The 23,813-nt window shown below is 34.9% G+C and overlaps 5 protein-coding genes across 5 annotated transcripts; 3 read left to right on the top strand and 2 right to left on the bottom strand.

Annotated features, from left to right (window-relative positions):
- Positions 1-1,963: 1,963 nt before the first annotated feature.
- Positions 1,964-2,729, top strand: LOC114375372 (pathogenesis-related protein 1-like). The gene has a single exon (XM_028333146.1). It carries the CDS (start codon positions 2,038-2,040, stop codon positions 2,560-2,562), a length of 525 nt encoding a protein of 174 aa, XP_028188947.1. The 5' UTR covers positions 1,964-2,037; the 3' UTR covers positions 2,563-2,729.
- Positions 2,730-3,632: 903 nt separating this feature from the next.
- LOC114373320 (probably inactive leucine-rich repeat receptor-like protein kinase At5g48380) lies at positions 3,633-4,551 on the top strand. The gene is made up of 2 exons (XM_028330808.1): positions 3,633-3,815; positions 3,988-4,551. The coding sequence occupies exons 1-2, from the start codon at positions 3,669-3,671 to the stop codon at positions 4,549-4,551; spliced, it is 711 nt and encodes a 236-aa protein (XP_028186609.1). The 5' UTR covers positions 3,633-3,668.
- An 8,425-nt stretch (positions 4,552-12,976) lies between these two features.
- LOC114375473 (pathogenesis-related protein 1-like) lies at positions 12,977-13,730 on the bottom strand. Its single transcript, XM_028333257.1, has one exon. The coding sequence runs from the start codon at positions 13,656-13,658 to the stop codon at positions 13,134-13,136; it is 525 nt and encodes a 174-aa protein (XP_028189058.1). The 5' UTR covers positions 13,659-13,730; the 3' UTR covers positions 12,977-13,133.
- Positions 13,731-16,082: 2,352 nt separating this feature from the next.
- On the top strand, positions 16,083-16,853 carry LOC114375367 (pathogenesis-related protein 1-like). Its single transcript, XM_028333141.1, has one exon. It carries the CDS (start codon positions 16,162-16,164, stop codon positions 16,684-16,686), a length of 525 nt encoding a protein of 174 aa, XP_028188942.1. The 5' UTR covers positions 16,083-16,161; the 3' UTR covers positions 16,687-16,853.
- Positions 16,854-18,761: 1,908 nt separating this feature from the next.
- LOC114375555 (cysteine-rich repeat secretory protein 38-like) lies at positions 18,762-20,286 on the bottom strand. Its single transcript, XM_028333382.1, has 2 exons — positions 19,465-20,286; positions 18,762-19,107 (listed from the first exon to the last, which is right to left on the bottom strand). Exons 1-2 carry the CDS (start codon positions 20,222-20,224, stop codon positions 19,025-19,027), a joined length of 843 nt encoding a protein of 280 aa, XP_028189183.1. The 5' UTR covers positions 20,225-20,286; the 3' UTR covers positions 18,762-19,024.
- Positions 20,287-23,813: the final 3,527 nt, after the last annotated feature.

Below are 23,813 nucleotides of genomic sequence, written 5' to 3'. Positions count from 1 at the left end.
CATCAGATCTCAATTAGACTGATTCGACCGATCGGACTAAATCGAGTTTCACAACTATGATTTAATCACTATCAATATTGATTTGTCATCTTAGATGCAAATAGAAGTTGGCCATTAGGCCAATGAGTGCAGAAATATACAGATTCCATTCTGTTGGCTCCTCCAATCTTTTTTCCACTTTAGCATATGTATCAGGGCAAAAGTGAAGAAGCAAATTGTTCAAATTTCATTCAGCAATCTATTCAAACAAAATAAGAAAAGCACCACTAATAGTGTCTAACTTTCTATTAAAGTCGTAAGTACGAATAATTCTAAAATCATGTCGTACCCCTCTAGTATTCGCTGGGTGCATACCAAGTACATACCAAATATACATTTTTTATAAAAAAATTGGATACTTCGCTTGGATACTTTTTAGGTACATATCAAGTTCGTACTAAGTCTATAGGTTACAAAAAAAACTAAAGCGATATTTCTTTATCCATTCTATGGAAAAAAAGTATGCTTAATCCAAATAGACATCAAAATTTAGTTCTTATACATACAAATCTTCATCTCCTCTAAAACTCTTAAAAAAAAGAATTAGAGTTTTAAAGATATTTACATTCTTAAATTCAAATTATTGTTCTTTCTTTTGACAAACCAGTTTTATAGACGATTTTTTTGAGTGATGATGAACAATCAAATGATAAGATAGAAACTATTTTTTTACTAGATTGAAACTATTAAAATATGATATAATATGAATAGTTTTTTATTACGAGATTTTTTTTTTCATATTGAATAATTTATTTTCCTTTATATTGTAAAGTATACTTTTTTTGTTTTTTTTACGACTTACAAGATTTAGTCATACAAACTAAATTCTATTTTTATATGCATACGTATTATTTTGAAATATATATTAACATATATGTATCTTGGAAAGTTCCCCTTCCTGTTATCTCCACTTCTAGAATCAGTCTTGATGCTCCAAGCAACATGAACCATGGTGAGTTATGAACTAAATGCTTTGCATAAAAAATAGCAAGTATTCTGCCCTGGCTGGTGCAGCATTAGTTAAAAACACATAAAAGTGGTTGTTGCTTCCTACACCTCCAAGTTAACAACAGCTCATAGAAGTATACAGAGAAGCCCAATCCAATAGTATGACCAATTCATCTACTTTTGGGCTCCAAAAATATATGGACTTCAAATCGGGTATGAGTTTGACAATAGTTTTTTTGGTAGGTAGGAGTTTGACAGTATAATATTGTTATTATCTCCAATCTGTAATATATATGCTCTTTTCAAATCGAGTTATTTTAAGTTGCAACAGCGCAGAATAAATCGTTAAAATGACCAGCTATCGTTCCAATTAATTAAAAAGCAATGCTAAGTTCTCCTACTATATTCTCTTATAAATCTTTTTATTATTTGTCAAAAAATATTTAATAACTACAACGCTCAAATTCAAACAAATTTATTTATTCAGTTGACAAATTATATATGAAAGTCAGATTAGGTGATTTGAAAAAAAATTAATCCAACCCAACTCATTTTAGAGGGTTAAATGGATTGATCGATCAAATTCAATCAATTTTAACATTTCTAATCCAGTTATGATAGAGTTAAGAATGATTTTTAATTAGATCTTTTTCTCAATATAAAAAAAATAAAAAATAAGAATTATAAACTTTGTCATCCGATAAAAACACACATGCTAAAATTTTACTAGTGGTTTATATGATTTCCTTAATATAACATACACATGCTAAAATTGATAGTGGTCATTTAAAAAATATTAAAGACTTTTAAAATTTCCAAAAACAACAAAGAACAAAGAAAAAGTCATCCATCTCACTTTTCCGTCAAAGATGATTGTCCGTATTCCTCCGCATGCATGTCACCACCTTCCATTCTATTCCATTCCATGTTAAAAAAAAAAACCTATAAATACCTAAGACGAGCTCCAACCTTTTTCATCAAAAACCTTTCCTTTTAGTATCAATTTCTATATAGCTAAAGAAAGTGATACTATTAAGCATAATTAATATAATGGGGTACATGTGCATTAAGATTTCGTTTTGTGTGATGTGTGTGTTGGGGTTGGTGATCGTGGGTGATGTTGCCTACGCTCAAGATTCAGCAGAAGACTACGTGAATGCACACAATGCAGCACGAGCAGAGGTGGGTTCTCAATCACCAAGACAAACAGTGATTGTTCCAAGTTTGGCTTGGGATGATACGGTTGCTGCTTATGCAGAGAGCTATGCTAATCAACGCAAAGGTGACTGCCAACTGATCCACTCTGGTGGTGAATACGGAGAGAATATTGCAATGAGCACTGGTGAACTAAGTGGCACAGATGCAGTGAAAATGTGGGTTGATGAGAAATCCAACTATGACTATGATTCTAACTCTTGTGTTGGAGGAGAGTGCCTGCACTACACACAGGTCGTTTGGGCTAACTCGGTGCGTCTTGGATGTGCCAAAGTGACATGTGATAACGGAGGCACTTTCATCACTTGCAACTATGATCCCCCTGGCAACTTTGTTGGTGAAAGACCCTACAAACTGTAGCTGCTATCTACCACTTTACATATTATGAATAACCATGCAACAATAATAACACCACCAATTTAGGTGATCCTACACTTCAAATTCATGCATGTTATAATATATATACGTATTAATACTCAATAAAAATAAAGGATGTTCCCTGTGTGTTTTTACCGGGTGACTAAGTACATTATTCTTATTTTTTAATTTTTTTATATTGAAAAAAAGATTTAATTAAAGATTATTCTTAACTCGATCACAACTGGATCAGAAATGTTAAAATTGATTGAACTCGCTCGATCAATTCATTTAACCTTTTAAAATGAGTTGGGCTGAGTTAATTTTCTTTCAAACCACCTGATCTGACTTTTTCATTTATAGTTTGTCAACTCAATAAATTTGATTGGATTGATTCACTAGTCATTGGATTCAGTTTTGTAGTTATTAATTATTTTTTGACAAATGTCGATGAATGTTTTTAGAATAGGTTAAGAAAATAAATAAATAAATATTTTATTGAGATGGAGAAAAACATGTTCCTCATAATTTTTAATAAAAAAATTCTCTTTTAATTTCTTAATAAGTATTTTAAGGATATTGATAAGTAAGATTAACATTTTTTTTATATCTTATTTTGTAAACTATTCACTAGGACAAAAAACACATTTTATAATAGTTTTTTTTACATTGGTTATAAGATAACTAAATTGAAAGAAAAAAAAATACAACTTTGGTTTTTTTATTTTATCAACTCTACAATAATTTTTGTTTTCTTATTTTAAAATAGATACATTTGATTCTCTTATTTTTTAAAAATATATCATTTTTGTTCAATTCTTAATTTTCACGACACATCTAGCAAGGATTAGTTAGATTTAATTAAGAATAATTTTTAATCCTCTTACATATCTTCCTATAAATCATCCTATTACATTTTATGAATACTTATCATAAAAGGTAATAAAAAGATTTATAAGAGAATATAGTAGGAGAACTTAGCATTGCTTTTTAATTAATTGGAACGATAGCTGGTCATTTTAACGATTTATTCTGCGCTGTTGCAACTTAAAATAACTCGATTTATTATTGGTTTTGTTTCTTCAGCAACTTCTGTCCTAGTATCTTTCATGGTCTACTATGCCCCTTGGACAGAATTCAAAAAGAGGAGGAGTAACGCTATTCATCCCTTAATGAAGAAGCAGAACCATCAAAAGAACACTAGACAAGAAGCTGAATTGCTACCACTAGCCATGCAAGAGCAAGGAAGCAAAGAGGTACTCTCTCTCTCTCTCTCTCTCTCTCTCTCTGTTTCTCTATTGATCAGTTGTGAGCACATGATATTTGAGATCAAACACTGATGTCATTACTTTAAGGTCACGTCACGTATTTATTTTCAAATTTTTATGTCCATGATATATCAAGATTGTGACATATATTTCATCTAAGCTATCAAGATTGTTGGAGAGATTGATTCCTAGAATGAGCTTCAAGGAATTATGCAAGGCAACCGATTACTTTAGCACAGATAACGTTTTAGGGATAGGAACGACAGGGATTATGTACAAGGCAAAGGTACCAAATAACTGTTTTCTAGCAGTTAAGAGACTATATGGCGCTGATGAATACAAGAGGGAATTCTTGCTTGAAACAATGATTCTGGGGAGACACAGGCACAGAAACATAGCTCCATTGGTAGGATTCTGCATAGAAAAAAGAGAAAGGATTTTGGTGTATAAGTACATGTCTAATGGAAGACTCAGTGATTGGTTCCATTCTGATGAAGGAGATCAAAAAATAAAACTAGAATGGCCAGAGAGAATTCACATTGCACTTGGGATTGCAAGAGGTTTATCTTGGCTCCACAAAAGGTGCAAGATATTCCATCTTAATTTAGATTCAGAGTGTGTCTTGCTAGACAGGTATTTTGAGCCAAAAATATCCAATTTTGAGAAGGCAAAATTTCTAAACCATACAGTTGAAGATCATGTGAGGATGAATGTTATGAATTAGGCTGATTTAGAGGTTCAGCTCCTCCAGAGAAGGAAGAAAGGAAAAGTTCAAGATAAGGAATTCCAACTATTTTTCTTATTTATCCTTCTGTTATTTACATTGTATTTATAGATCCTAGGAAGGAATAATTTGCTTCTAGAATTGGTATAATCCTAGGAATATTACATAACTAATTCTGTTATGGCTGCTTTCCTCAGATATGCAGCATCCGCAGGAGGATATTGGAAGATTGCATGAGCTGGCAATTCTAATTGGAATCTTCAGACGAAATCCTTCAAATAGGTGGGCTTTTTGATCCTTCTCTTGAATGTTGTTTCCTTTTGCACCTCTTTGTTTGTGAGTATACCCTCTGTGGTTGCTGTTATGTCCATACTGTCCCCACCTGAAGCTTCTTTGTTCATAACACTCTTCGGCCCTTGTAGACGCACCTTGTCCTCAAGGTGGAAGTCTTGCTGTAACTGTTCCCAATCCTCCCATGAAGTCTCATCAGGAGAGAGACCCTCCCATTGAATCAGCACCTCCCAAGTTCCTGTTGCCGGATTTTTCCTGGAATCCAAAATAGCTAAAGGGTGTACAACTGGTTGGTCATGGATAAAAGTGGGGGGCAAATTCAATTCTGAATGTTGCTCTGGGTTCCCTCGAAATGGCTTAAGCTTAGAGCAATGAAATACAGGGTGAATCCTGGCTGATTCTGGTAACTTCAATTTATAAGCTACTGTGCCAATGCGGTCTTCCACCTGGAAGGGTCCATAGAAACGCTTCGCGAGCTTTCCGGCAGTTGGTTGTGGTCCTTTCACGGAGGTTTGTCAGAGAGGGCGAAGACGAAGAAGGACCCAGTCACCCTTTTGATATTGGACATCACGTCTCTTGCTATCTGCTTGCCTCTTCATAATCTCTTGAGCTTTAAGTAGCTTCTTACGAATTGTTTGGAAAGTCGCATCTCGATCAGTGAGTAAGTGTTCCACTGCTTCTATGTTTGAAGTTCCCGTGATGTACTCAGGGAAATTGAAGGGCTTCTTCCCAAATGTGACCTCATAAGGAGTCGTCCCAGTACCGGCATTCCACGATGTGTTATGGGACCACTCAATCCATGGCAAAAGCTTCCCCCACCGGTTTGGCCTCTTGTGAACGAAAGCTCTGAGATACTGCTCTACTATCCTGTTCAGCACCTCTGTTTGTCCATCGCTCTGCGGATGGTACGCAGAGCTCATGCGTAAATGAGTGCCGCTAGCCTTGAACAGCTCTTGCCAAAACTTGCTGATAAAGAGGGGGTCCCTATCGGAAACCAAGCTTCGAGGAATCCCATGTATTTTAACCACCATGTCGACGAACAAGGATGCCACCATATGAGCAGTGTGAGACGTTGGTAACATTCCCAGATGAATCCCCTTCGAAAAACGGTCCACCACCACGAGAATTGTGGTTTTTCGTGATACGCCGGCAGGCCGACAATGAAATCTAACGAGAGGTCCTCCCAAGGTCGATGGGGCACCGGTAAGGGGCATAATAGTCCTGCGACGCGTTGTGTCTGGTACTTAGTGACCTGACAATCCATGCAATTTGCCACAAATTGCTTGACATCTTCTCTGAGACCGGTCCAAGTGAAGTTCTCTGAAATTCGAGCTAATGTCTTTGTGATTCCGGCGTGACCCCCTGTTGGAGTCGTGTGGTATTCCTGAAGTAATGTGGCCGTGAGGGGAAGGTCTCTAGGAAGCCAGATTCGTCCCCCTGTTAAAATTAATTCCTGGGAAATCGAGAATGAGGGATGTTTATCAGGCTCGTTCCGAATTTCCTGTTTCCGGTGACAGAATTCAGGGTGAGCTTCCAATTGTCGGTGCAATTCTTCCAGGAAGGTCAGAGAAGGAACGGAGAGGACCAAACAATGAGAAAGTTCTGACTCAGGTTGTCGGGATAATGCATCTGCGACTTGATTCTAATGCCCGGAACGGAACTGAATTACATAGTCATATCCCAAAAGCCGAGCCAAGTATTTATGCTGCTCAGGAGTTTGAATTACTTGGGTAAGTAATTCCTTGAGGCTACGATGGTCCGTTATAATGATGAAGCGTTGACCCAACAGGTATTGTCGCCATCGTTTGACCGCGGTGGTGATGGCAACTAACTCACGGACATAAGTGGAGGCCACGGCGAGCTTGGGGGTGAAAGGTTTACTGAAAAACGCTACAGGGTGTCCCTTCTGGGTGAGCACGGCACCCATGCCAATACCAGAGGCATCAGTCTCGACGGTGAATGGTATGGTGAAGTCCGAAAGAGCTAAGACGGGAGCAGTAGAGAGAGCTGTCTTCAACTGATCAAAAGCTTCTTGTGTTTGAGGAGACCAGTCAAAAGAATCCTTAGCCGTGAGTCGAACTAATGGAGCAGCAATGGTGGCATAATTACGAATAAATCTCCTGTAAAACCCCGCAAGTCCCAAAAAGCTCTTAACTGCTTTTGCCGATTTGGGTGTCGGCCATTGCTGAATAGCTTCGATCTTCGAGACTACTGGTTCAACCCCCTTGTGAGATACGACACGACCAAGGTACTCAACCTGTTTCTGCGCAAAGGAACATTTTGAAAGTTTCAGTACAAAATTATTATCAAGAAGGACCTGGAATGTGATAGTCAAGTGGTGAAGATGAGCTTCGAAGGAGGTGCTATACACCAAAATATCATCGAAGAAAACGATGATAAAGTGGCGAAGATGCTGCCGGAATATGCTATTCATGGTGGCCTGAAAGGAGCTTGGTGCATTGCAGAGCCCAAATGGCATTACTTTAAATTCGTAATGTCCATGGTGGGTTCTGAAAGCAGTCTTAGGTATGTCAGAGGCATGCATGCGGATTTGGTGATATCCTTGGAGTAAATCAAGCTTGGAAAAATACTGAGCTCCTCCCAATTCATCCAGCAATTCGTCAATTGTAGGAATTGGGAATCGGTCACGGATTGTCACGGCGTTAAGAGCCCTGTAATCAACGCAAAATCGCCACGAACCATCTTGCTTACGAACGAGGAGAACTGGTGATGAGAAGGGGCTTGTGCTTGGCCTGATAAGTCCCTTTTGTAGCATATCATTGACCTGCTGCTCTATCTCCTTCTTCTGGTAATGGGGATATCTGTAGGGGCGCACATTTACAGGACTGGTGTGGGGAAGAAGATGGATATGGTGGTCGGTGACACGGTTAGGGGGTAGTCCTGATGGGCTCTGGAAAAGGTTGGAGAAGTGTGTGAGTAAGGCTTGGATTTCTGGGGGTAAGGTTTGAGAATGTGGGGGTTCAGGGTCGTCCGTGATGATTGCTATGTGAAAATATGAAGCTTGAGTCTGTGTCCGGCAGAGTCGCCGGAGTTGATGGTGAGTGAGGAAGCTAGAGTCAATCGCGGTGTCCCCTTTTAATTCTATCAACTGGTTTTGATAAAAGAATTGCATCTTCAAAGACCCATAATCCGTGAGAATTGGGCCCAGGGTCTTAAGCCACTGGACTCCTAAGACCACGTTAGCGCCTACAATGGGCAAGACGTGTAGGTCCAAGGTGAACTTAACGTCTTGAATGATAATGGAAACTCCTTCACAAATCGCAGAACAATCCAAGTGTTGGCCATTGCCAACCATCACGCGCAATGGTGAGATGCTTCGGCAGGGGAGGCCCAATTGGGTCACCAGGGTGGGCTGCACGAAGTTGTGGGTGCTGCCGCCGTCAACGAGCAGCACCACACGATGGTCGGCCAAAATTCCTGCCATACGCAAGGCCTCAGGTGCCAGGTGGCCCGAAAATGAATTGAGGCTGATTTGGGCTTGAAACGGGTCGGGTTCGTCGGGCGGGTCGGGTGGTGGGTCAGGTGGGTCTATTTTAGAGTCTGAGGGTTCCTCTTCTTCAGTTACCAAAAGAAAAGCCCTAGCGGCGCAACGATGGCCGCGATGGTAACGCTCATCACAGGTGAAGCACAACCCACGCTCGCGGCGTGAGGTGAGTTCTTCCGGCATGAGACGTTTCATCAACGACGGTGTAGGGCGCGGAGGAGCTGGCAGCAAGGGTGGTAGGGTTGGTCGCGGCTCTGCTGAAGTAGGAAGAACTCGAATGGGGTTAGGTTGCGGAGGTGGTGCGCGAGAACGTGGAGGGTTGCGGTTGTCGGAAAATTTCTCTTCCTGAAGCTTGGCATGTCCCGCGGCTTGAACAAGGGTGAGCGGTTGATGAGCTTGAACTTCTCTGCGAATCTCCGGTGTGAGACCGGAGATGAAACAGCTCAGAAGGAATGGGGATGGCAATCCGATAACCCTATTCGCGAGGTCTTCAAATTCCGAAAGGTACTGACTCACGGTCCCTTTCTGTGTCAATTTAAATAAAATGCCGGTTGGGTCTTCGTATTGTGACGGAGCAAATCTCGTCTGCAGGGCTTGTAGGAATCCAGGCCACGAGGTGAACTGGGCATTGCTTGACATCCATTGGAACCAAGCAAGTGCCCTTCCCTCCATATAAAACGAAGCTATGGTAAGACGCTCTCGCTTAGGAGTTCCATGATATTCGAAATACTGATTGATTTTGAATATCCATCCTAAAGGTTCCGTTCCATCAAAACGGGGAACCTCTAACTTCATTTTATGTTGTGTCGTAGGAACAGGGGAAATGGGAGGGGGTTCTGGCTGTGGGGGAAAAACGGAGGCGGGACGATGAAGAAGTTCATCGAGCTTGAGGTTCATAGATTGCATAGTGTCAGTGAGTCGGGTGAGAATGGTTTCCAGATTTGGTGAAGTTGGGTCGTGGGGTCCTGTCATGGTAGTAATGGAAACGAGAGCACCAATGTTATGAATTAGGCTGATTTAGAGGTTCAGCTCCTCCAGAGAAGGAAGAAAGGAAAAGTTCAAGATAAGGAATTCCAACTATTTTTCTTATTTATGCTTCTGTTATTTACATTGTATTTATAGATCCTAGGAAGGAATAATTTGCTTCTAGAATTGGTATAATCCTAGGAATATTACATAACTAATTCTGTTATGGCTGCTTTCCTCAGATATGCAGCATCCGCAGGAGGATATTGGAAGATTGCATGAGCTGGCAATTCTAATTGGAATCTTCAGACGAAATCCTTCAAATAGGTGGGCTTTTTGATCCTTCTCTTGAATGTTGTTTCCTTTTGCACCTCTTTGTTTGTGAGTATACCCTCTGTGGTTGCTGTTATGTCCATACTGTCCCCACCTGAAGCTTCTCTGTTCATAACAACGAAATTGTTTTTGATTGATGGACATGGGGTGAAGGGTTCTGTTGAGAAGGATGTCTATGACTTTGGAATAATCCTTTTTGAACTTATAACAGGGAAAAGATTAAGTTCAACGACTGATTCTTCTGACAGTGTTAATGGTCAGTTGATGAACTATATCAGCAATAACTTGTTCACTGATCCTGCAGATTTTTATGATACCATTGACGAATCTATCATAGGGAAGGGTTTTGACGATAAAATCCTTGGTCTCCTCAAAGTTGCATGTGACTGTGTTAAAGGATCTTTAAAGCAAAGGCCAAAGATGGTTGATATGCACAAAACTATAAGAGCCATGTGGGAAGGCTATAAACCTTGGTTTGATTCTGAAAGGCTGAAACTCTCTCTGGGTTGTTCTGACCATATAACATGCATCAGCGAAATAGAATGTATTTGTTGAAACGTAAGACCTGTTTTGTATGTGTGTAGTGTAGGTTCCGCACTTCCGCTTATCAGACACTTTAGGACAATGAATGTCTGTTTATTTATATACAACACTGTCAAGTTAAAGCTTTGTAATTTTATGATTCAAATTGAGCAAAATAAGGAATCATTTAACGAGGACGAGGACTTCTAATAATAATATATTAGACTTTGTTTTTGAAGTTATTGCCCAACTAAAACAGTTTATCCTACTATTTTGAAATTAAAACATATTAATATGGGTAGACTTTGTTTCCTCGTCATATCTAATAAGGGAATCAATTTTAATATATCCTTGCTTTGTGGTACAGCTGCTTGGAGGCCCTCTTCTTACACAACATTAATAATTGGCATGACTCTTGCTGTCTCAGCGGCCCTTTTCATGCTTTTCTAACTCTGGCCGCTATTTTATAATTTCTTTTAGAATGTCAAGAATGTGCAACTGGTGCCATTACTTCTTCTGTGGGATTTGGTTTTTTTGACAGATGTTTTAGGAGTATTTGTGTTGCTAAACTTTTCTCTTATTTTGTTTTCCTTGTTATTTATTTACTTGATTGTCTTTATTTGAGGGCTTTGTGATTATTATTGGGACGTCCATATATCTGATTAAGGAAAAAATCGACCACTCAACTTCATGGCTTTTATGGTAATTATGGGGAAGGTTTCCTGTTGTACATTTTCAGCTGCATTTCAATTATCTTAAACTTCTATGCAATTGTTTATGAACAAAAAGTGTTTATCGTCAACCATAATTAATTAGACGGCCGGTAATGTTTATAATATTTTGTTTAAAGTATTGTTGTAACCCAGTTTAGTCATTGACGCGATGGAGATAGTGAGTTAATGGATTAGTGATTCAATCGGTGAACTAGTAATTGATCCGGTTTGACTTGATATATATTAAAAATTTAAAATTATATATATATATATATAATAGAAAAGTCTATTTATACTTCAAAATTCAAAATAACAATTTGATAATAATGAGACATCAAAGCAACATGCGGTTTGATAGGAGCATTCCAAATCAATTGCATAACTGATCCAATAATAAAACTGGCCTGATTAGACCATCAGATCTCAATTAGACTGATTCGACCGATCGGACTAAATCGAGTTTCACAACTATGATTTAATCACTATCAATATTGATTTGTCATCTTAGATGCAAATAGAAGTTGGCCATTAGGCCAATGAGTGCAGAAATATACAGATTCCATTCTGTTGGCTCCTCCAATCTTTTTTCCACTTTAGCATATGTATCAGGGCAAAAGTGAAGAAGCAAATTGTTCAAATTTCATTCAGCAATCTATTCAAACAAAATAAGAAAAGCACCACTAATAGTGTCTAACTTTCTATTAAAGTCGTAAGTACGAATAATTCTAAAATCATGTCGTACCCCTCTAGTATTCGCTGGGTGCATACCAAGTACATACCAAATATACATTTTTTATAAAAAAATTGGATACTTCGCTTGGATACTTTTTAGGTACATATCAAGTTCGTACTAAGTCTATAGGTTACAAAAAAAACTAAAGCGATATTTCTTTATCCATTCTATGGAAAAAAAGTATGCTTAATCCAAATAGACATCAAAATTTAGTTCTTATACATACAAATCTTCATCTCCTCTAAAACTCTTAAAAAAAAGAATTAGAGTTTTAAAGATATTTACATTCTTAAATTCAAATTATTGTTCTTTCTTTTGACAAACCAGTTTTATAGACGATTTTTTTGAGTGATGATGAACAATCAAATGATAAGATAGAAACTATTTTTTTACTAGATTGAAACTATTAAAATATGATATAATATGAATAGTTTTTTATTACGAGATTTTTTTTTCATATTGAATAATTTATTTTCCTTTATATTGTAAAGTATACTTTTTTTGTTTTTTTTACGACTTACAAGATTTAGTCATACAAACTAAATTCTATTTTTATATGCATACGTATTATTTTGAAATATATATTAACATATATGTATCTTGGAAAGTTCCCCTTCCTGTTATCTCCACTTCTAGAATCAGTCTTGATGCTCCAAGCAACATGAACCATGGTGAGTTATGAACTAAATGCTTTGCATAAAAAATAGCAAGTATTCTGCCCTGGCTGGTGCAGCATTAGTTAAAAACACATAAAAGTGGTTGTTGCTTCCTACACCTCCAAGTTAACAACAGCTCATAGAAGTATACAGAGAAGCCCAATCCAATAGTATGACCAATTCATCTACTTTTGGGCTCCAAAAATATATGGACTTCAAATCGGGTATGAGTTTGACAATAGTTTTTTTGGTAGGTAGGAGTTTGACAGTATAATATTGTTATTATCTCCAATCTGTAATATATATGCTCTTTTCAAATCGAGTTATTTTAAGTTGCAACAGCGCAGAATAAATCGTTAAAATGACCAGCTATCGTTCCAATTAATTAAAAAGCAATGCTAAGTTCTCCTACTATATTCTCTTATAAATCTTTTTATTATTTGTCAAAAAATATTTAATAACTACAAGCTCAAATTCAAACAAATTTATTTATTCAGTTGACAAATTATATATGAAAGTCAGATTAGGTGATTTGAAAAAAAATTAATCCAACCCAACTCATTTTAGAGGGTTAAATGGATTGATCGATCAAATTCAATCAATTTTAACATTTCTAATCCAGTTATGATAGAGTTAAGAATGATTTTTAATTAGATCTTTTTCTCAATATAAAAAAAATAAAAAATAAGAATTATGAACTTTGTCATCCGATAAAAACACACAAGGAACATCCTTTATTTTTATTGAGTATTAATACGTATATATATTATTACATGCATGAATTTGAAGTGTAGGATCTCCTAAATTGATGGTGTTATTATTGTTGCATGGTTATTCATAATATGTAAAGTGGTAGATAGCAGCTACAGTTTGTAGGGTCTTTCACCAACAAAGTTGCCAGGGGGATCATAGTTGCAAGTGATGAAAGTGCCTCCGTTATCACATGTCACTTTGGCACATCCAAGACGCACCGAGTTAGCCCAAACGACCTGTGTGTAGTGCAGGCACTCTCCTCCAACACAAGAGTTAGAATCATAGTCATAGTTGGATTTCTCATCAACCCACATTTTCACTGCATCTGTGCCACTTAGTTCACCAGTGCTCATTGCAATATTCTCTCCGTATTCACCACCAGAGTGGATCAGTTGGCAGTCACCTTTGCGTTGATTAGCATAGCTCTCTGCATAAGCAGCAACCGTATCATCCCAAGCCAAACTTGGAACAATCACTGTTTGTCTTGGTGATTGAGAACCCACCTCTGCTCGTGCTGCATTGTGTGCATTCACGTAGTCTTCTGCTGAATCTTGAGCGTAGGCAACATCACCCACGATCACCAACCCCAGCACACACATCACACAAAACGAAATCTTAATGCACATGTACCCCATTATATTAATTATGCTTAATAGTATCACTTTCTTTAGCTATATAGAAATTGATACTAAAAGGAAAGGTTTTTGATGAAAAAGGTTGGAGCTCGTCTGAGGTATTTATAGGGTTTTTTTTTAACATGGAATGGAAGGTGGTGACATGCATCCGGAGGAATACGAACAATGATCTTTGACGGAAAAGTGAGATCGGTGACTTTTTCTTTGTTCTTTGTTGTTGTTGGAAATTTTAAAAGTCTTTAATATTTTTTAAATGACCACTATCAATTTTAGCATGTGTATGTTATATTAAGGAAGTCATATAAGCCACTAGTAAAATGATCAGCAGCCATAATAGGTGTTGTTCAAGCCGTATAGTGCTCGCATGAAAATCCAAATTGAACTTCTAGATTGTTGGTATATGTGCGTCTTTTTCCAAACTGCATGATGCACCTTCGTGGATGAAGTTTCATTTGATTGCGGGAACAACCTTATTTAACTGCATGCAGAGGTCTCGAACTTACTTTCCGATTAATTTTCTTCCTTTGTTACCACACACACAAAGATATATGATTTTCCAAAGCCTGTATTCAGAGAGAATTTTAATAAAAAATATTAATACAATAACTCAATAAGTACGTGAGTATGCTTTTATTTAATCAAATTACCAGTACTTTGAAAATTGAATGATGAGTCATCATTAAACTGATGAAAGAATTTAATCCTAATTTAATTATTTTTCCTTACTGTTTAGGAGATGAGTGAGAGCTTGACCTAAACTATAACTTATTAGATACAAGACTGAGATTTATTCCATCAACCAATCCCATGAGATTACTCCTAATTTAATGATTTATTATCTCTAATCAAATTTGTTAAATTAATAAGAATTTTATTTACTTATTAAACAGATTATATAGAATATGATTATATATATTGCATAAAACAATATATAGAATTGGCAAGGAAGAGGATAAAGCTATTTTACAAGTAACTTGATAGAGTTATTTCGTCCAATAATTCTTTATCTGTGTGTCTGTGCTAAATAAATCAAATTTAGATTTTTTATAAAATTATTTAATACATTCATTAAATAAATATAACTTAATTTGTATAAAATACTTTTTAAAATATAATGAGTAAATATTGACTGTAAAATTATCCAACACAAACGTTTGATCTATTTAAAGTTTAGTATATGTATGCATGGTTATTTGGGATAACTTAATTAATCACTGTCCTAAAAATTATTTCTAAAAATTGTCAAGGGTGCGGATTATTCAACACAAGATTTTTTTTAACAAGTGATTTTGAAAGTTCAACTCCTGAATATTGAATTGGTTTAAATATTTTAAGAGAGAAATTTTCTACTCGTATTAATTATTTCTAACTAAAATATATGATTATCTTCTGATACATACACAGTTTTTACTTAAAACTATATTTAAAAACTATTTTTCCTATGGATTAGTATGGCATATTTCAATCCTCGAGAACCATCATGTATTACACAATCTCAACATCATTTTACTTTACAAAAACACATGTTGCATAGCCTTGAGAAAGAAAAAATTAAAACTGGTTGCGCTACCAGTTTTGAGTTGATTTGCCAATTCTCTACATGTTGCACTTTTTTCTGGTTAATTTTGTTCACATCAGTTTGACCCATTTGATTTCATACCAATTCAAATGGCTCATGGTTATCAAAATTTTGGGATAGCCTAGCTTGGATTACAAAATTTTATACTGACTCGAACCCAATTGGACAAATTGAAACACAGTTCATCTTTAAGTTTTCACTTTCTGAGATTGAAATCTCAAAGCACAATGAATTAACAAGTAGCGTGTATTACGTAAGAATCGCTCAAGATTATAAATATTATAGCATGCATGTACAACACGTACAGGAATGACTTGGATTGATTTTCACTTTTGAAAGTGTTATTTAAATATTATAAATATTTTAGTCGATCAGTTGTCACAAAAACTTTATCCAAAGGCCTTGAATGTGTCAGTTTTCGTTTTTTCTTTATAAAATAAACGAATTGGATAAAGACGCATACCAATTTCCTAACAGTTCAATTTGACAATGTATATATGGCTAGAGCATCACCTACTTCTACAATTTTATATTATATTAGAGCCACAGTTGCTCTATTAAAATTAGTTATTTGTGTCATTCTGGCTGCTGATCATTTTACTAGTGGTTTATATGATTTCCTTAATATAACATACACATGCTAAAATTGATAGTGGTCATTTAAAAAATATTAAAGACTTTTAAAATTTCCAAAAACAACAAAGAACAAAGAAAAAGTCATCCATCTCACTTTTCCGTCAAAGATGATTGTCCGTATTCCTCCGCATGCATGTCACCACCTTCCATTCTATTCCATTCCATGTTAAAAAAAAAAACCTATAAATACCTAAGACGAGCTCCAACCTTTTTCATCAAAAACCTTTCCTTTTAGTATCAATTTCTATATAGCTAAAGAAAGTGATACTATTAAGCATAATTAATATAATGGGGTACATGTGCATTAAGATTTCGTTTTGTGTGATGTGTGTGTTGGGGTTGGTGATCGTGGGTGATGTTGCCTACGCTCAAGATTCAGCAGAAGACTACGTGAATGCACACAATGCAGCACGAGCAGAGGTGGGTTCTCAATCACCAAGACAAACAGTGATTGTTCCAAGTTTGGCTTGGGATGATACGGTTGCTGCTTATGCAGAGAGCTATGCTAATCAACGCAAAGGTGACTGCCAACTGATCCACTCTGGTGGTGAATACGGAGAGAATATTGCAATGAGCACTGGTGAACTAAGTGGCACAGATGCAGTGAAAATGTGGGTTGATGAGAAATCCAACTATGACTATGATTCTAACTCTTGTGTTGGAGGAGAGTGCCTGCACTACACACAGGTCGTTTGGGCTAACTCGGTGCGTCTTGGATGTGCCAAAGTGACATGTGATAACGGAGGCACTTTCATCACTTGCAACTATGATCCCCCTGGCAACTTTGTTGGTGAAAGACCCTACAAACTGTAGCTGCTATCTACCACTTTACATATTATGAATAACCATGCAACAATAATAACACCACCAATTTAGGTGATCCTACACTTCAAATTCATGCATGTTATAATATATATACGTATTAATACTCAATAAAAATAAAGGATGTTCCCTGTGTGTTTTTACCGGGTGACTAAGTACATTATTCTTATTTTTTAATTTTTTTATATTGAAAAAAAGATTTAATTAAAGATTATTCTTAACTCGATCACAACTGGATCAGAAATGTTAAAATTGATTCAACTCGCTCGATCAATTCATTTAACCTTTTAAAATGAGTTGGGCTGAGTTAATTTTCTTTCAAACCACCTGATCTGACTTTTTCATTTATAGTTTGTCAACTCAATAAATTTGATTGGATTGATTCACTAGTCATTGGATTCAGTTTTGTAGTTATTAATTATTTTTTGACAAATGTCGATGAATGTTTTTAGAATAGGTTAAGAAAATAAATAAATAAATATTTTATTGAGATGGAGAAAAACATGTTCCTCATAATTTTTAATAAAAAAATTCTCTTTTAATTTCTTAATAAGTATTTTAAGGATATTGATAAGTAAGATTAACATTTTTTTTATATCTTATTTTGTAAACTATTCACTAGGACAAAAAACACATTTTATAATAGTTTTTTTTACATTGGTTATAAGATAACTAAATTGAAAGAAAAAAAAATACAACTTTGGTTTTTTTATTTTATCAACTCTACAATAATTTTTGTTTTCTTATTTTAAAATAGATACATTTGATTCTCTTATTTTTTTAAAATATATCATTTTTGTTCAATTCTTAATTTTCACGACACATCTAGCAAGGATTAGTTAGATTTAATTAAGAATAATTTTTAATCCTCTTACATATCTTCCTATAAATCATCCTATTACATCTTATCTTATGAATACTTATCATAAAAGGTAATAAAAAGATTTATAAGAGAATATAGTAGGAGAACTTAGCATTGCTTTTTAGTTAATTGGAACGATAGCTGGTCATTTTAACGATTTATTCTGCGCTGTTGCAACTTAAAATAACTCGATTTGAAAAGAGCATATATATTACAGATTGGAGATAATAACAATATTATACTGTCAAACTCCTACCTACCAAAAAAACTATTGTCAAACTCATACCCGATTTGAAGTCCATATATTTTTGGAGCCCAAAAGTAGATGAATTGGTCATTCTATTGGATTGGGCTTCTCTGTATACTTCTATGAGCTGTTGTTAACTTGGAGGTGTAGGAAGCAACAACCACTTTTATGTGTTTTTAACTAATGCTGCACCAGCCAGGGCAGAATACTTTTATCACTCAAAAAAATCGTCTATATAACTGGTTCGTCAAAAGAAAGAGCAGCAATTTGAATTTAAGAATGTAAATATCTTTATAACTCTAATTCTTTTTTTTAAGAGTTTTAGAGGAGATGAAGATTGGTATGTATAAAAACTAAATTTTGATGTCTATTTAGATTAAACATACTTCTTTTCCATAGAATGGATAAAGAAATATGGTTTTAGTTTTTTTTTAACCTATAGACTTAGTACGAACTTGATATGTACCTAAAAAGTATCCAAGATTTATATATATATATATATGGTATGTACTTGGTATGCTCCCAGCGAATACTAGATATGGGTACAACATGATTTTAGAATTATTCATGCTTACCACTATGATAGAAAGTTAGACACTATTAGTGGCGCTTTTCTTATTTTGTTTGAACAAATTGCTGAATGAAATTTGAACAATTTGCTTCTTCGCTTTTGCACTGATACATATGCTAAAGTGGAAAAAGGATTGGAGGAGCCAACAGAATGTAATCTGTATGTTTCTGCACTCATTGGCCTAATGGTCAACTTCTATTTGCATCCTAAGATGACAGCTCAATACTGGTAGTCTTTAAACAATATATTATAAACATTACCAGCCGTCTAATTTATTATGGTTAGCGATAAACACTTTTTGTTCATAGACTTGTATAGAAGTTTATGATAATTGAAATGCAGCTGAAAATGTACAACAGGAAATCTTCCCCATAATTACCATAAAATCCATGAAGTTGAGTGGTCGATTTTTTCCTTAATCAGATGTATGGATATCCCAATAATAATCAAAAAAGCCCTCCAATAAAGACAAACAAATAAATAAATAACAAGGAAGACAAAATAAGAGAAAAGTTTAGCAACACAAATACTCCTAAAACATGTCAAAAAAAAAACAAATCTCACAGAAGAAGTAATGGAGATTGAATTAAATAATCGCCAGTTGCACATTCTTGACATTCTAAAAGAAATTATAAAATAGCGGCCAGAGTTAGAAAAGCATGAAAAGGGCCGCTGAGACAGCAAGAGTCATGCCAATTATTAATGTTGTGTAAGAAGAGGGCCTCCAAGCAGCTGTACCACAAAGCAAGGATATATTAAAATTGATTCCCTTATTAGATATGACGAGGAAACAAAGTCTACCCATATTAATATGTTTTAATTTCAAAATAGTAGGATAAACTGTTTTAGTTGGGCAATAACTTCAAAAACAAAACTTAGATACAGATTTTTTAGTGTTGTTATTCAATCAGAATTGGCTCAGTAATCTACGTAATAAAAGTTTCCATTAAATATCAAACTTATATTATCAAGTTAAAACTTCAATTTTAATCGAAGAACAACACAAAAAAACACATATTAAACTGCATCTAAATTTTGTCTGAACTTCAATTGCAATAAAAAAAAAAAGTACCACATGAAAGGACTTACCACTTAGAAGAGTAGAGCCATTAGAATAAAACTGGTAGTCATTGTACCACATGAAACAATTAGATCCATAAATTTCCCATCTTCTTTTGTTTCCAATTACAGTTCTGAAATTTTCCAACTGAGAATCCAAGCACCTTCTGCAGTCCACCCTGCTGATATCTCTGGTGCATTGAGCCATGCCATACCTCTTCTGTCCACTTTGACTTGTGTTCAGTACTTCTGTGTGGAACATGAATGACTTGTCTGGAGCCACAGCTGCTAGTCCACTCATGAAGGGAAGCCCTTCAGAAACCACAGATGGATCATCAAAATCAGTTTCATTTGTGATTGCTACAGCTGTTTGTTGCATATCTCCAAAGAAGCTTACATTTGAATACCTTAGGAAACACCATCTAAACCAAATTGAAACATCTTTGCTCATAGGACAATCATTTGAGGCTACTCTTGTAGAATTAAGGGTGCAATCAGAACAATTGCTAGCAGATATGTCCCCTCTACATAATACTGTGCCATAAACCCTGTTGGCTTTTTTTCCTACAATGGTTTGGTAAAAGCCATGGTTTTGCACCACATTAGAAGCAAGAGAATCCAACAAAGTTCTCAGATTGGTCTGGAATGTGCTTTCACTGTCAGAATAATTATCAGCTTGTGAGCATTGAGAACTTGATTTCATGTTGGTATCAGCAAGGCAAAAGCCATTTGGAAATACCAAAAGAAAGAAGATGATAACACATGGCACAACAAAGTACAGTGTCTGCATCGATCTCTTTGAAATCCCTTCCGTGGCAGAAGAGGATGATCAGAAGTAATGAGTGTGTCACCTACCTTGCAAAATATATATATATATATATATATATATATATATATATATATATATATATATATATTGAACTTTTTTTTTCTTTTGCTATAATATTGACCTTTAATTAACAGTTTTTTTAAATGCAAGTGTGCAAAGTCAACTCTTGAGTGACGAGCAAATGATCATGTATATAGTTGTACGCGACAATTTTTTATATAGTGCATTATAAAGTCAAAATAATTTTAATTTTAGACCTTTGTTTAGTGATTAATTTATCTATATCTATGAACCTCGGAAACACAAACAAAACGCTAAGTAGTTGAATTATTGTAGATAAGCATTCAGATTATATTATTAAGATTAAGATTAGGGAAGCCTCAAATACAATAATATGCTGCGCCATCTCTAGTTCCTAGTAGTACTTGAACCATCTCTTGATTCGTGTAGAATTTAGTGGAGTAAATAACTTAAAAGGCATTAAGTTCCAAATTTTGGGAGATAAATTAGTAGTTAAAAGAACTAGAGGTAATAACCTTAGTATTGTTTGTACATTAAATATATTACATCACTTTTTTGCACAAAATCTTCAACATCAATTCTGTGTGGGAAAATAAACTGATCATTTGTTTAAGAAAAGAAAATATTATATGAAATTTTTTACATGTAATGTAACAAACATTACCACTAAGATAAACATTATCAAAAGGAGCGCTCCACTTTGCCTAGAAATGATGTTCCTCATGACTATCATGAATATTAGTTCCTATTTCTAACCCAATAGGGTCGGAATGAGATTTCTTTCCTAAAACTATAGGTTTGAAATTTGGTATAGTTATTGACTCGGTTAAAGTAATGGATTAATGGTTAAACTGGTGGATCAATAATTGATTCAGTTTAATTCGATATATATTAAAAATTTAAAATTATATATGTATTTATTATATATAAGTATATAACTAACATTATTTGAGTAAGAAAAATTCATTCATATTTCAAAATCTAAAATAACAATTGATAGTAATAAGATAGTAATAAGACATCAAAACGACATTATAAAGGTGATCCATTTTTTTTTTAAAAGGGTCGAGTCGGACCGGTCTAACCGGGATCTAGTATCTAACTGACCGGATTTAATCGGATCATTCTGAACCAATTACATGATTAATCCAATAATAAAACTGATACGATTAAATCACCAAATTACAATTAGATTAGGCCGAACCAGATTTCACACTAATACCTAAAACTCATTAGATAATGAAAAGATGTGCAACGGGCACGCTTGTTAATTATTAAAAATTTTGAGTTGACGGAAAGAAAGAATGAAAAGTTACCCACTCATGCCAAGTTGATAATCTCTAAAAGATTATTGAAATAACGAATTAGATTCAACATTATCACTATAGAATCCACTTCGCTGAGAAATATTATTTATACAACAGATTTTATGGGAAAAAAAATACGGCCCTGTCCTCACCAGAAAAAAATATAAAGGGCCTCGTACCTAACTGACCAATCAAATAAAAAAAGGTTTTACGAGCAAAGAAGTCCAAATCTCATACGTGCTCTGATAACTGAGTTGAGTGTGTGAAATAAATTTTCAAAAATAAAAGACTGGTTTTACCACGGAAAATTTTGAAAGTGAGCAGTTAATGGATTTTATTTAACCCTGTATTATTTTATCAAACTTTTTTTTGGTACAAAAGAACAATCAAGTGTGATTGTGTTGAACTCAATTAGTTGAGTAGCTTAATGAATTATAAATTCTGTGATAGCTGTCTAGCATCCTAAACAAAAAAAAGAAAAAGAAAAATATGATAATGTTGAACTAGATTGAGGTATATGGATTGTCCAACACATCTAATAATTGGACTTGCATGAATTATTTTCGACTTATACTAAACACACATCCCATTTATACATTTACACCCCCTTCCACTTCTTTTTTCTAAGTATATATTTTCTTTTTCTTTTTAGGAAAATTACTACACCCGCTTCTCCTGTGCAATAGAAGACAAAACTTAAACCCCATCTTTGATGTCTAGGGTGAACCACCCTCACAAGTGGAAAAGTCACCACGAGCCATCAAAGGTGATTTCCAGCAGTGATGCTTCTCTCTCTAAAAATCAACTAGGAATTTAGTCAAATCATTATGATGATGAACAATCCCTAGATTCTCAATCCCCCACCCCTTTCCAATCTTTTCAGTCCAACATTGATCTCCCCAAATTCATGCCCCAAAATAATCCAATGAGAAATTGAGTTTGTTTTTATTATTGATTATTCTTAACAAACAAACAAATCAAAAACAATTTCTCAAAATAATCTTAGATTTCAGAATAAACAAGTGAAGAAGAAAACCCTTGTCAAACATATATGAAAGACCTCAAAATAATTTCATATTTGTCATTATCATTGTCTCCACTTGTAGCGGAGTTTCTTGTCGATGATGAGCACATAGTTGGAGATTGATGGGGTGTGATTAGCAAAAGCCTTTATTTTCTGCTTTTGTTCCAAACAGGGCCAAGGGTGTTGCTAGGTGCACCCAATAATATTGCTGGCGCACCCAACATTTTTGCATTTTTCCAATTTTTCCCTTTCATCCATAACTTATAGATGAACTTCATCCATATGACTCCTCCGTAAGAGTATGTAATTCATCCGTAAAAGTTTTTTTAATTTTTTTTTTTAAATATTTGTGACAAATTAATTTAAAATTAATGACCCAAACAAGAATCAAACCTGTGGCTATCAGGTTATTAGCACAACGTTCTAATCAACTGAACTAATAAGTCAATTACGTTATAAAATAAATAATGTTACTATACATAACACTAAAATTTCTAATGTATATTTAATGCACATATAAATTTAAATAATAAATTTTGTGACAATTAATTTTGATATAAATCATATGAATTATTTAATCCATATATTTTTTTATAAATAAAAAATATTTACTATTACAAGATTTAATATATATTAAATTTTGTAATAGTAAAAAAAATAATGCACAAATGAATAATTTAACATATTAATAATTAAAAAATAAAACTTTAAGGAATTAAAAAAAAAACCAAAAAACTAATGCGGATAAACTTCATTCGTATCAATCATACGGATGAACTTCATCCGTACGTTTTATACGGATAAACTACATCCGTAAGTACAAATTGAAGCTTACGAATGTAGTTCATCCGTTTAAATCATACGAATGAACTATATTCGTATGTTGTATTTCGTACTTACAAGCCAGGAGCATTTTGGGCATTAATAAAAAATGATGGTTGCACCAGCAATACTACTGGGTGCATCTAGCAACATGCGCGCGTGGTGGCGTTGGCCGTAGGAACAGGAAGAAGAAGGATGCGCGCGCGGTGGTGGTGGCCGTAGGTACAAAGATAGGAGGAAGAAGAAGACCATACGGACACTGTAGCTTTATTTATGTTATTAGGGTGAATGACATTTTTGCCATTTCACCCTACGTGCTGGTGGCCCAACAAAAATAATGGGTGCACTAAGTAACCCCAGGGCCAATAAAGCTAAC

Source organism: Glycine soja, chromosome 11, assembly GCF_004193775.1.
Source record: "Glycine soja cultivar W05 chromosome 11, ASM419377v2, whole genome shotgun sequence".
In the NCBI taxonomy this organism is placed as follows: domain Eukaryota; kingdom Viridiplantae; phylum Streptophyta; class Magnoliopsida; order Fabales; family Fabaceae; genus Glycine; species Glycine soja.
Note: the sequence above shows the minus strand (reverse complement) of the source record. Positions and strands in the feature narration are given on the sequence as shown.